This window comes from Vanellus vanellus (assembly GCF_965231255.1).
Source record: "Vanellus vanellus genome assembly, chromosome: 6".
NCBI lineage: Eukaryota > Metazoa > Chordata > Aves > Charadriiformes > Charadriidae > Vanellus > Vanellus vanellus.
Genome location: NC_138911.1, coordinates 68,283,711 through 68,296,674, shown reverse-complemented (window position 1 = coordinate 68,296,674; position 12,964 = coordinate 68,283,711). Strand labels below are relative to the sequence as shown.

At 46.6% G+C, this 12,964-nt stretch overlaps 1 protein-coding gene across 2 annotated transcripts in view; it reads left to right on the top strand.

Annotated features, from left to right (window-relative positions):
• Positions 1 to 11,014, top strand: part of FBXO34 (F-box protein 34) — a 39,628-nt gene extending 28,614 nt beyond the window's left edge. For both annotated transcript variants that reach the window (XM_082485152.1, XM_082485151.1), the window contains one exon: positions 8,288 to 11,014. In XM_082485152.1, the coding sequence (XP_082341278.1) occupies positions 8,288 to 10,475 (2,188 nt within the window). In that variant the 3' untranslated portion in view covers positions 10,476 to 11,014. The remainder of the gene's footprint in view (positions 1 to 8,287) is intronic.
• Positions 11,015 to 12,964: the final 1,950 nt, after the last annotated feature.

Genomic DNA, 12,964 nt, shown 5'->3' with positions numbered 1-12,964 from the left:
TACAGAACAACTTGTCCTTATGCAAATGCAAGAACATGCCAGTTTGTTCGAGTTCAAGCTACTTGAAAATATATGTATCTCTTTCTTTTTTTTTTCTTTTTCTGAAACCAAGACTCTTAAACTTCCTTAATCTGGAGGAAGAGAGCCAGCTTTCTGGTTTCCAAAAGCTGTGTGGGTTTAAAGCAAACTTAAACCTTTGTTCTTTGTGGTTGTGTAGACAGCATATACTTGCTATGTTAGTCTCATGGTAATTTATCGCTGGAAAAGACTTCCTGGGTCATCTGGCTCCTTGCTTTCCCAAGCAGTGTCTTATAATCCCTTTTGTAAATTTAGAAGTCCAGCCTAAGAACAATTACATCTTTTCTTCTTTTCCTCCTGTAGATTAATCCATTACTGAAGATGACACATTTATCTGTGTGATTAGGAACTTTCTTTTGATTCCGAGCTTATATACTTGTTTGAGCTTGTGTTCCTTTTTTTTTTTTTTTTTTTTTTGCATAAGGGATGCTGCTTATTTTCAGCAGTTTACCTCTTTTGCTGTATTCTGTAAGATGGGGTTGTGTACCCTCACCTCTGGTTTCGCTATGCTAAATGACCCAAGTGTTACCTAGTAGCTTTTTTGAATAACTGCTGTTGCCATCGTTCTGAGTCTTGTTGAATCTCTTCTGAAGAGTCGTGACAAAAAGTGTATGCTGCACTCCAGAGCAGATCTGGCAGGAGGGCTTTTCACTGCTGCCTTGATTATATCACAGAATCGCCTCCACTTGCCTCTTTTTCATAGATGTGTTTGTAGTGGCCAATGCACCTTTCTTTGTTACCTCCAAAACCTCTTGGTGTTCAGCTTGCTGGTGCATCACCATCTGTACTTCAGAACTCTCCTCCATTTCTGTTACTTGGTGCTTTGTGCCTCGGCTGTTTTGGAAATGCCTTCAGTTGTGAGTGCACCTGTAGGATTTGTGCTGAGGTCATTCCTAACAAAATCGGAGTGTTCCCAAGGCTGATTCTTGAGGCATGTCTGTGGTTTCCAGGCTGGTATATTCTTATTTGGCATCACCTGGGGCTGTCTGCTGCTAAGCCAACTTCTTTGTCTATTTTCCCATTCCTCTGTCAATCTGTCTTCACCAGTAAATCTCCTTGTGCCTTCTGAAATCTGTGTGAGTAAGATACAGTACATTTGTCTACAAAGATCGCTTTTTTGAGAACTTTTAGGTTAGTCTGGTTTATTGAACTATTCCCTCTTCTCCCTTTTTCTCTGTGTCACCTTAATCCTCTTTGCTTGCAAAATACTTTTATATTGAACTCAGACTACCAGGTCTGTAGAGGCTGTGATCTCTCTCCCTTCTCTTTCTCCCCTGCAGTGCCATCTCTGATGTGCCACATGTTTTATTAACTCGTATTGTTGCCTTTCAAGAGGTTTATAAATCTTGCTTCTTGGCCTGCAGTTTATGAGCCTATCTATTTTGGATTCTAAAACCGAGATGAGCTACTCCTTGCAATTTTCATGAAGTTTGTTAATCCTCCCTCTGCTGGTGTTCCTGTTCAAATTAACCCCTGGGCTTTTGCCCTTGTGATCACCCTTATCACCCCTTTTTAAAAACGATGCAAAGTCAAATTTAGTATTTTGTGCTGTACCTAGTGTACTCTTAATCTCTGCCCTGACCTTGCTTGCAGCCATGTTTCTCTCCCTTCCTTTCTCACAAACTGAAGAACCTTTTACTATTTCTGTGTTCTAAATATCTTTGTAGGGACTTAATGCTGCACCAGTTTATTCCTAGAGTTTTTGATCTCTAAAATACAACTTTCCAAGTGACTTGAAACCTGTACCTGCTTCTTGTATCCTTCCTGAAGAAGGAACGTGTTCAGTTGGAGTTTCTTCTGTTCTTGTTTGGGATGTGTTCTTGATAATGAAAACACCTTTTGACTCCTGGAGAATGCCTGCTGGGTTGTGCTGTCTGCAGCGAAATCCTCTACGCCGCAGTGCAGCTGACTTTGTGAACCAGTTCCTTTCAGTCTTGAGTTTCAAAAGAACAACCTGGTGACTTGCCTTCAGATCTACTTTTGCTTATTCTTTCTTTTGAACTCTGAGTCTCTTAATGATAGTGCGGTCCAAGGTTAATTTCTACAGCCTTTCATGTGTTCTCATTATGTATGCACAAAAATGAAGACTAAATAGCATCACTTTGTGTTGGTTCATTACCTGTTTGAAGAAATTTGTTGCACCATGATATCCAGAACGATCTCGGTCCTCTTGCAGTTAATAAATTGGAAAACAAATGTTAAGGAAGATAAAACATTTCCAGAAGGAAACCTGTCACCGTCTCTGTGCTGCTCTGAGCAGCTTTCAGCAGAAGCCCTTAAAACCACCACTTTTTTTTTTTCTTACTGTCCTTCTCCCAAATGACTTATGTGATTCCTTCTCATCTTAGCCTGTTCCACCACAGGCATGCGTGCTATCCCATCATCTTTGAGCTACATGTTTTTTGGAGCAGCTTAACCTTGAGTATCAAATCTTTCAGTTGATTTTGTTCTCCTCTGCTTTATGTCATCCCTGTGTCATCTGTAGTGTGGCTGGGAAGTAGGGAACGTGGGTTTGAGCTTCCTCAGGCTCAACAAGAATTGCTTCTACGTCACTGACTTCACGGTAAGTGCTTTTATACAAAAGGCTGGCAAAGCAATGACACTTCTTCCTGCCCAAGAATTAGAAAGTAGCTGAGACTACTCTGCTTTATGCTGAAGGGCGTGTGTGTGTGTTAACTTTGAAATGTGTTCGAAACTTATTAAAGGGTGGGAGCCCTCAAGCTGGAGTAGTCTGAGCGTGTTGTGCTTGGACGTGCAATCTGTCACCTGAAACCTCTGCTTGGTGAAGATGATGGATTTTATAGCTGCTCCTGTATGCAGCTATATTTGGGTGTTGTCTCCCTTAAAGTCAGGTTATTTGAACACCTGACATGGGTGAACAAGCGGTGGGGGATCCAAAGTTAAAAGTTAGGCACCTACTTTGCGTTTAGCTCTGCCTCATGCTTCTACTTCCCCCCAGGCTGGCCGCTGGAGCAGAGCGCGCTGCTTCGGCAGTGTGATACCTTCTGATTACCTTCAAAGCCCACGATAGTCCTCGCTCACTCTCCAGTTGGTGCAAGAGGCAGTTTCACAGGCGTCGGGAGGTGGGTCAGGAGCAGTTGCTTTAATCTGAAGTTACTGCTGCAAGGGAGTGGGTTTTCTAGAAATCGGATGCCTCTGCAGCTGCTGAAGTCGAACCCGCCCCTTGTCTGGAGCATCGTGCTTCCCAACCTGCCTTTCTGCGAGCTTGGAAACTTGCCACGCGCCAGAACAAGCTCCAGAGAGTAGCAGAGCGTGGTCCATCCCGGCTGCTTCGGCTGGGACTTTCCCGCCCCGGCAGAATCCATGGAATGCCTTTGAAGCAGCTCTCTGTCTGCTTTGCCTTGCCCCGGCAGTGCAAAGGGGATGGAAATGGTACTGGAGATTGAGCCCAAAGGACTCACCAAGTCCTTCCAGAAAAAACAAGTGGTTGACCATAGTTTAACTTGCATGCAGTACTCAGTCCTTCATAATTGTCAGTGTCCTTTACAGAGCAGCTAAGCTCTATAGACAGAGAAATGGGGTGCCAGGGAAGAGAAATGCCTTGCCAGAGGTTATGCTTGGTGTGGGTTTTTATTGTTGTTGGGTTTTTTCTTTCTTTTTTTTTTTTTTTTTGGCTTCTGCCTTTTGTTAGTATGTCCTGAGGCTTTTTTCAAAGTTGTAGTTGGCACTGTGTGTGCAGTCAGCAACGCTAGGAACTTCTGTTGACTGGAGTTAGTGTTTACAAAAAGAAATCCACAGGAAACTTTGGGGTTTTGATTGAAATTTTCACCTTAATAAAACCTTCCGGTGCTTTGCCCAGAAAACTTGCAGTGTGAATGTGCTGTTTGAGCAGATTACACTTCTGTGTTTGTTTGGGTTTTTTTTTGTTGCTGTTTTTGCTGGCCAGAGGGAAATCTCTTGGCTTCACGGGGCATCATGAGAGTCCCTGACCCAGGTGCAGTGAGGGTCATCTAGATTCTCTCTGGACCCTAGAAAGGATATGTGAGAACTGAGCCTTTTCTACCAGGTTTTTTTTTTCTCCAACTTTGAGGCTTCCACTAAAGCAAATACATTATTCTTTTAGGCTGCTGTGATTTAGAAGATGTATAAATACAAAAGGATGCAGAAAGAGTCTGGGCCAGGATGGCACAGTAGCTTATGGGCCTTCCCTTCAGTAGGGAGAGGAGGGATGCGTGCGTGTCTGCAGGTTTATGAAGGCATATATTTCTATATCAATCCCGTGTAGTAACTAACATGATAAAACAGTAGCAGAAACAAGCTGTAGTTACGACTTGAAAAAACAGCAGTGTAATTTCAGAAGTTTAAGTATCCTGCTTTTCAGACATGGCTGATTAGAAATAGAAAAACTGGCCCTTTTATTTCATCAGTTTTAAGGATGGAAAAACAGTATAAAGGCAGCACTGCTAGTTGTTTCAGTGCTGATCATTTCTGGCAGAATTATCTCTTATCAGCAATTCAAAACCCACACGTTTGGGATTGAAAACCTTTTATGCTTACTCCATGAACTTCTGAAGAGTTGTTTCTAAAGATAAAATTAGAAAGCTTGATAACTCAAAGGGTGGAGGAAAGCAAACACAATTATTCTGGAATTAAGCATCGTAGGGAATTGTCAGTGACTTCACCTTTTAACAACTATTTTTGGTGTTTTTAAATATTTAAAAAGTTACCTGCAGCTGCCACAATTCTTTGCTTGCCAGCACTGAAATGTTGCAGAAATAAGGTAGTCTGTGGGTGGGGACTGGGCTCTGGTTCATCTTCAAAGCAATTTCTGCTGGGAAGCCTTATTCTAATTCTAGGAGCTAGGAATGAAATGTGCTGCTGACGTGCAGGGAAGACACTGTCTTTGCCTAAAAGTTCTTATTTTTTAGTGTTCACAGCAAAGCGTGTGTGGGGCCGGGGGCTTTTTTTCCTCCTTGTCAGGTAAGCTCCATTACTAACATCCCTTTTAAAATGGGAATTCTCTTCCCTGCTGCCCAGAACCTGGGAGGCAGGTGGCACTGTGATTCAGCTGGTCAGGTGGAGTTAGCAGGACTCCTTTATAGCTGTCTGAAGTTATTAAATGAAGGTTGTCTTTAAATCTGGATCCATTAAACCAGTGCGATGAACTGAATGCTGAATTCAAATGAGGCAATTATTCTGGCAGTAAAACTTCTGACTAAGGCATAATTTTGTTATGTAAATTATAACTTTTCAACCTTAAATGGTATTGTTGGCTGAGACAGAGACTAACCGAAACACAGGAGGAAATATAACCTTAAACGAGAAATCTGTAATAGGTGAGGCATAACTCTACTCTTTGTCTTTCTCCATAGACCAGAAATAGCTGGGAGCAGCTGAACCAACTTTGCTGGCTAAACATGTCCTCTAAGCATGTTGGGGTAACCAGTTTGGTCCTGTTTTCATTCATATAATACTTGGTCTCACCTTCGTTGCAGCTTCTCTTAATGAAGGGTGTTGAACTGATTGTCCTGCTGGATTCCTGAAAACTGCTCGAAGAAAGCCTTTTAAAAACACACTCAGCTCATCTTTCAAACACCCTGGCATGAAAACTCATGAGTGAAATTCAATCTTCTGCTCCTAGCCCATGAGATTTCAACATGCAAAGCCGTGTATTTAATTGTATTCACCTCTTCTCCCTGGGGTACGGTGGCAGGCAGCCATCGGAGCTTTTCTCTCTCTAGTCTGAAAAGCACAGCTCCCAAATGCCCTTCTGGATGGCAAAGCGAGAGCTGCGGGCGCCGTTCACTGCAGCAAGTTGCTGTAGAGGTTCACCTGCTGCTCTTCTGGGCTGGGCTCTGGCCCGAGCACGTTGGTGGCCTGACCCTGCTTAGCTATAAAATGCAACCGAGATGAGGCAGACCCTATGGAAAATGAGGCTGAAACAAACTATGGCAGCCTTGATTTCCCGTACTCTCTTTATTCATCTATTTTAGCACCCTGATGTTCTATTTTTATCAGATTATTTTAGTTTTTTAGCATCCAACTGAGAAAGCAAACAAAATAGCTCAGTTGCATTTTGCAGAGGAGACTAAATTGGGTGGTGACCCAGTTCCAACAAGAGCTGGAATCAGCAGGCAGAAGGCATGGGGAGAGAATTAGCCCAGGAACTAGGTAGGCGTATCTGCAGTAACGGGAGCTCCCTTATCGCCATAGTCTGCAGGTAAAGTGCAGATGGTTTTAGCACCGTCTGGTTGCAAGAATGAGGTGATCATCTTCCTTATAAAATCAGGAGGGGAGAGAATGTAACGGTATCCTTTTCAGTATCTGCCTCCTGGCCTTCAAAGCACTGCAGGGGACCAAAGGGGACCCCTGGGCTTTATGCACACTTGAAGGGCTTAGGTCACCTTTCTACGTCTTGATGTACTTCCCCAAAACCTCTCTGCCCGCACTTGTCACCCATCCCCTTATCACTAGGGCCAGAACGAGGAACCAAAGCCTCAGGGGAAAGCAATGGTTAAGCAGCATGGCTGCTTCTAGTGCTTCCTCTGCTTGGACAGGCGCAGGTGGTGCCTGGCCAAGGTGTTGCCCTCGTGTACTCATGTGTGTTGTGTTAGCAGCTGGAAGTGGAGCATCTTGCTTTCAAAGCCTTTCCTCAGCTGGCTCTGGTGCTCTCTGGCTCAGCTCTCTGTCTGCCATCGGTTACTCTGGAGGGTCTCTACATCCCTGGCTCATCCCTGGGGCAGGGCTGGAAGGTCCCCAAGCTGCACTCCAGGTTGCTTGTCCAGCACATCCATGTGTGTTCTTGGTCAGCATCTGCTGTTACAACTTCCCTCTTACAGCTGTCCTGTGCACTCTGGTGGGTCTGCCCGAGAGGTGGGTGAGCTGGGGTCCCTCCTCCTCGTGTCCCGACCCCACGGGTACCCTGCGTAGCATCAGTGAGGGCATCTCGAGGTGGGTGTGTGTCCTGCTCGCACTGCGGGTAGGGGAGAGCCCAGCGCGACTCTGGCTGCATCTGTCCGATACAAACCTATCGTGTGTGTTAACTGCAGGTGTTAGAGCTATAAATTTGTCTGACTTTATAGATGTTATGGCTTGAGGCTTTTAATTAAAAGCTGGTTTTAGGCTAGAAACGCAACACCAACTGTTTTGGTGGTGGCTGTCAAGGGAAACATTCAGTGTCTGAATGTGTCCGTATCAGCTCATTATAAATGTGGCATTGAACCTGCTGTTATTAATCTAGAAAGCATGGATTATCCCCGTTTCAAACAGGAGGCTTTTTAATGTAACAATTCAAAGATTACCATGGAAACATAATCTATAGTTAGTTCTGTAATATGCTTATGCGATACTCCTGGGAGAAGAGCCCGAAGTCTCCTGATAATTGCATCCTATGTGGCAGTGCCCTGGGCTTCTGCGTTTTTTGAGCTTTGCCTTGAAGATTACTGTGAAGGTGTAAGAGAAGGGAGGAGTGGAGTGCCTGGGACTGTCGCAGGAGTGGCGCTGCTGCTGCTGTAACGTCGGCAGCATCCAAGTGTCTCCTTCACAGCCCTTAAATTCTTAACCGTAAAAACACGTCCTTGAAAGTGGTTTTGTTCAGCTTTACATGATGCTTCTGTCACTTCAGGAGCGGGGGGTGGCATCTGATGTATAGCATAAGGACCCATATGGGAAAGTATATGAAATTTGCCATTATTGATATACTAAAGGATAGAGGCTTCATTTTGGGTGGTATTAGGAGAATAGATAGCTGCTGGGATCTCTGAATATAATACACTTGCTAATTTCCCTTCTCAGCTTTAACTGTACTTTATATACTGAAAAGAATATATATATATATATATGGTAGCTAATGTCAAGGTAAAACCACATGTACCTTAGAACTGGATGTATGAATGAACAGACATAAGGACAGCTCCACAGCTCCTAACTCCAGAATGAAGCTCTAGCTATGTTTGTACAACGGGTAGAACTTAGCTGTTAGGATTTCTCCTTGCAACTCCCTGAAAGCAGATTTCTCTACTGGGAAGATACCTGCTATCCTTAAGATCACAGTCCTATTGCAAGAAGTTCTCCAAGGGTGGATGTTGCAGCCTTGGTTGCTGCTTTTCCTTTCTCATGTGGTTCCTTTTGAGGTGTGGGCTGCTTGACGGAGAGTAGGAGGCATGCTGGTGCCTACTCTGGGCCACCTCCTCTAATTCCAGGCAGGCATATTTTGCAACTATAACTTCTCCCCTTTCTGTTTTTCTAGGGTTTCTGGTATGCACTTAAAGCCATATCTCAAGTTACAGAAGAAAGAGCGATCTCCAGAAATAAGCCAGGATTCCCTAAGAGCCCAACCTATGAGCCATCAGAGATCAGCACAAGAAGAAAAATACACCAACTGCACCAAACTGAGCGTTTTCCCAAAACCTTCCCTTGTGACTCCATCTCAAAAGCTTCTGGGGATTATTTATCCAAATACTATGTGCAATATGAATGGGAAAGGTCCAGCGGATGGTCCGAGTGCAAGGGAAAAGAAGAACGCCCTGTCTGCAACCATCCACCAGGGAGAAGAAGGGGAAGGGCCTCTGGATGTCTGGGCTGTGGTGAAACCTGGCAATACAAAGGAGAAGATCGCGTTCTTCGCAGCCCAGCAATGCAGCAGCAGCAGCCGGCTCGGCTCTATGAAAATTAAAAGCACGTGGGATATCGATGGAAGAACAGCTAAACGCAGGAAAAAATCGGTTGATCTTAAAAAAGCCAAAATTCAACTGGAAAGAATGAGGGAGGCAAACGCCAGGTGCTCCCAGCCGGAACCTTTTGCCTGCGGCATCGAGCACTGTTCGGTGCATTACGTGAACGATAACGGTGAGGGTGTGTTCCCAGGCCGATCCCTCTCGGTGATAGAGATGGTAGCCTTTCTGGAGCAACGAGCAAGGGCTTTACTGGTGGACTGTGCTAAAACCTGCACGCCTGCTTCTACTACGAGGCTGAGCGCTCAGCCTAAAGGTGCACTTCCCAGCTCAGACCCTTTCTCCTCCGCTGGGGCGTGCGAGGTACACGTGGAGAGGGGACCTTGCGGCAGTAGCGAGCAGCAGCAGAGCGAACCCGTGCGCGTGCTGGACATGGTGGCCAAGCTGGAGTCAGAGTGTCTGAAGCGCCAGAGCGAGCGGGAGGCCGGGAGCCTCTCGCGGAACAACAGCTTCCGCAGAAATGTTGGGAGGGTGCTCCTGGCGAATGGCACCCAGCCCGAGGGAGAGGCGGGGAAGGTCTCCTCGGGGGTCCTGGCTCCAGGGGATGGCTTGGAGGAGGTGGCACTAGCAGAGGCCGGGTACAGAGGACGGTGCGGTCCTCTGGGTGACACTGAGTTGTGGGATGGCGCTGCCTCTGCTCGGCAGCCTTTTCCTTCTGGGCTGGATACTCGGATGGGGAATGTGAATTCGGGACTTGCTCATGCAGTGTTGGGGATAAGCACTGGCAGGAGTGATTCTGAAATGCGAATTGAGCCTCCCAGACCTCTGCTGTCTGTGTGTCCAGCTGCTGCCAGCTTGCCACCAGATTCCTTGCAGAGCAAGAACACGACTGTTGATTGTATGTCGAAAGAGCCTGTAATTTTCCCGAAGCAGAGTCTGCACCCTGCTAGGAAGGAGCCCTTATGCATCAGTATATCGGTCGCCAAGACGGAGAAAGGATGCAGGAAAGAGCAGCTCTCTAACTCCAGTTCTAGTGAAGATCCGCTCCCAGGGAGGCTGTTTTTTCTCCAGGCTGACCAGCCTGCTGCTCACGAGCAGCAGCCACTACGGGAAAGTACCCAAGAAAAGCCAGGAGAGGTAGCCCAAAATGAGGATGAGGATGCTTTGGCATCTGACAGATCATGCGTCAGAACCAGCGTCCCTACAGAGCCATCTGCCCTTTCTGTTCCTCCGACAGAAGGGGCTTTGCAAGTACTTGATGCTTCCTGCTTAAAAAGGCAGGTTTCACATGACTTTCTGGAGACCAGGTTTAAAATTCAGCAGCTTTTGGAGCCTCAGCAGTATATGGCCTTCCTGCCTCACCACATTATAGTGAAGATTTTTGGATTGCTTCCTACTAGGAGTCTGGTTGCCCTAAAATGCACTTGCTACTACTTCAAATTTATCATTGAATACTACAACATCAGGCCGGCAGACTCCCGCTGGGTCCGCGATCCCCGCTACAGAGAAGACCCTTGCAAGCAGTGCAAGAAGAAGTACGTGAAAGGGGACGTATCACTGTGCCGGTGGCATCCCAAACCATACTGTCAAGCTTTACCCTACGGGCCTGGGTACTGGATGTGCTGTCACCGGTCTCAGAAGGGCATCCCGGGCTGTAAGTTAGGTCTTCATGACAATCATTGGGTTCCTGCCTGCCACAGCTTTAACCGTGCTATTCACAAGAAAACCAGAGGAGCAGGAGCCGAAGTGGAAGAGGAATATTAGTGCACATACACTTTCCTGCGAGATTGTTTGGGGTAGGAGGAGATTCTCATGCCTTGTGCTGTTTACAGTGTATATAATTGTCGTGTTTTGTTTTTTTGTTTTGGTTTTTTTTTTTTTTTTTTTTCCACAGGGCTATGAAACTGCACATACTTAAACACAAGAGCCTTTACCTTTTAGATTAAAGATAGCTTTTAGTCCATCGATGTAAATAACACTATAAAAACTAATTGTACATACAGAGTCTACAGCTGGCTGAACAACGTAATCACTACAATGCAGCTATGATAGTGTTGCGGCTATAGTTGTGTGTGTTTTTAAGTGTCTTGTTTCAAAATCTGTATATCCTGTATAATATATGAATGTTTCTGAGAAGAAACACTAAATAGGTAAAGGTCAACTTGTTTAAAGAATCTTCAGACAACTTAACTGGACAACCTTAAAATTAGACTAGACCAGATCCATTATAGTAGTGTGGCAGTGGATAAAAAGAGAGGAATATTATTGTATAGTCAGAATATAAAAAGATCTTGGTTACCTTACCCGTGTTGTCTGGTTGTCTTTCTTTTTACTTAAATAAAATGTGCATTCTAGATCTGCCTTACCCCATTTTCTCTTGTAAAACTCTTGCCCCAAAATAAAAATACTGTAAAACTTGTGGCAGAAACTTGGTACTGTGATGTAGTTCAGACTTGCAGCGCGCTTCCTCGAGAGAACTAGTCCTCCTACTAAAAAAGAAACAAACAAACAAAAAAAGCCCCAAACCTCTATTACTCTAATTCCCTGCTGTAACACTCCCAAATTCCAGCTTTTCCTTTCCCTCCCATCAGCTGTGCTTGCAGCAGAGCCTCGGCAGAGGCTCCTGGTGTCCGGAAGGCTGGTGCTAGGTGTGTAAGACTTGCAAAAATAGGGACTTTCTGGTTTGAGTCCTCCTCCTCAGCTCTTGCGCTGGCCCCTCAGCCGGGCACCACATGCCGGAGGATGGAGTGTGGGTCCAGCGGGATGAAAGCGGAGTTGCCTTGGCTCAGCGATGTGCTGGAAGCTTTGTCGTCTGCTGTGTATGGATTTTTTTCCCGTGCGAGAGGAATCCTTGCAGCGCTTCGCCCTGCTCTGGCATCTTGTTTCTGAGGTGTGAGTTGGTGATTTCCGAGGGGACTTGTGAAAGTTTGTGTCAGAAGTGCGGGCGAAGGGTAATTCCTCGAACTCTGACTGGGAGCTGAGCATGGCATCTATCCCAGTATGTCCTCGAATGTGTTCCTCTCCTGCAGTGCTGTGTTCCAGAGTGCGGCCTCCAGTTACAGCCCTCCTTGTGCCCAGCTCGCTGCCTGAGAGCGAGCAGTTTGGAAGCCTGGGAATGTTCCCAGGACAACCCAGCGGCCGCGAGCAGGAGCTGCGGGCATTTTGCAGCCACATAGAGAGCAGCAGTTGTGTCTGCGTTGTCCGAGTCCTTCCTCTCTCTGCACTTCATGCTGTGGCCCTTCTCAGAACGAGGATGGACCCCTGGCAATCATCACCGCAGCTGAAGCAGAGATCATCTGTGACCTGGTGGAAGAAAAGGTGGTGCCACTGTTCCTTTTCTGCCCTGCAGCCCCCAAGGGAGCAGCTGGGATGGGGTGAGGACTTCTCACAGGAACAGCATCCGGATGGGACGGCCGTGCACACAGCTCCACTGCTTCTCTGACCTGCGGTGGAAGATGCGCCGAGGTGTGGGCAGGCGAGCAAAGCTGCGGGCTGGGGGTGGCCCGGCTGAACCACCCACCTCCCTCTGCTTCGCCTGTGTGCGTGTGCCTAAAACTGTGGTGGGATCGCATGGAGTGACTCATGTTGTTTTCGAGCGTGAGGACAGAGAGGGTTTGAAGGCACATGCTTTTAGTCTTTTCATTAGCAGCGAGAGAAGGAAAACAGCCCTTCCAGCCTGCAGGGTGGGTTCGGTGAGCCCGGGGTCAGCACGGTAGATTTAAAAGGGATGCTATTTGTTATTTCCCTGGTCCCTGCTCTACCTGCTGCCCGAGCCCCTGGGGGTCGGGCACCCCTCCCGGGTGCTGCTCCGCGCCTCTGCAACGGCAGCAGACGTTATGACAACCAGGAGGAATGAAATTAGGAATCTAAAAGGAGGGTGGGGTTGCCTTGTAATCAGCTGTGAAGAGGGAGAGGAAAAGCAGGATCCCTCATTAATTCGTGACTTCATTCTCTAACGGGGCGCAGGCTTCACCCGAACTTCAGTCCGCTGTGCTGGGACGAGCAGCAAAACAACTTTCAGGCAGGAGTTGTCTTGCCAAAGCCATCAGCATCAAAGGATTTCAGCTTAATTTCAATTAAGGAAGAGGGGGAAGAAACTGCTTTCCTGCCCCCCGCCCAAGACTCTGGAAAACTCGAGATAACCCGTGCCGGGCTGACAGCAGCGAGGGAAGTCCTTGCGAGGCTGAAATAGAAGCAGAGGAGGAAAATATTTTGTAACTAGATAAGGGGCCAGTGAGGTCATTTTTTTTGGA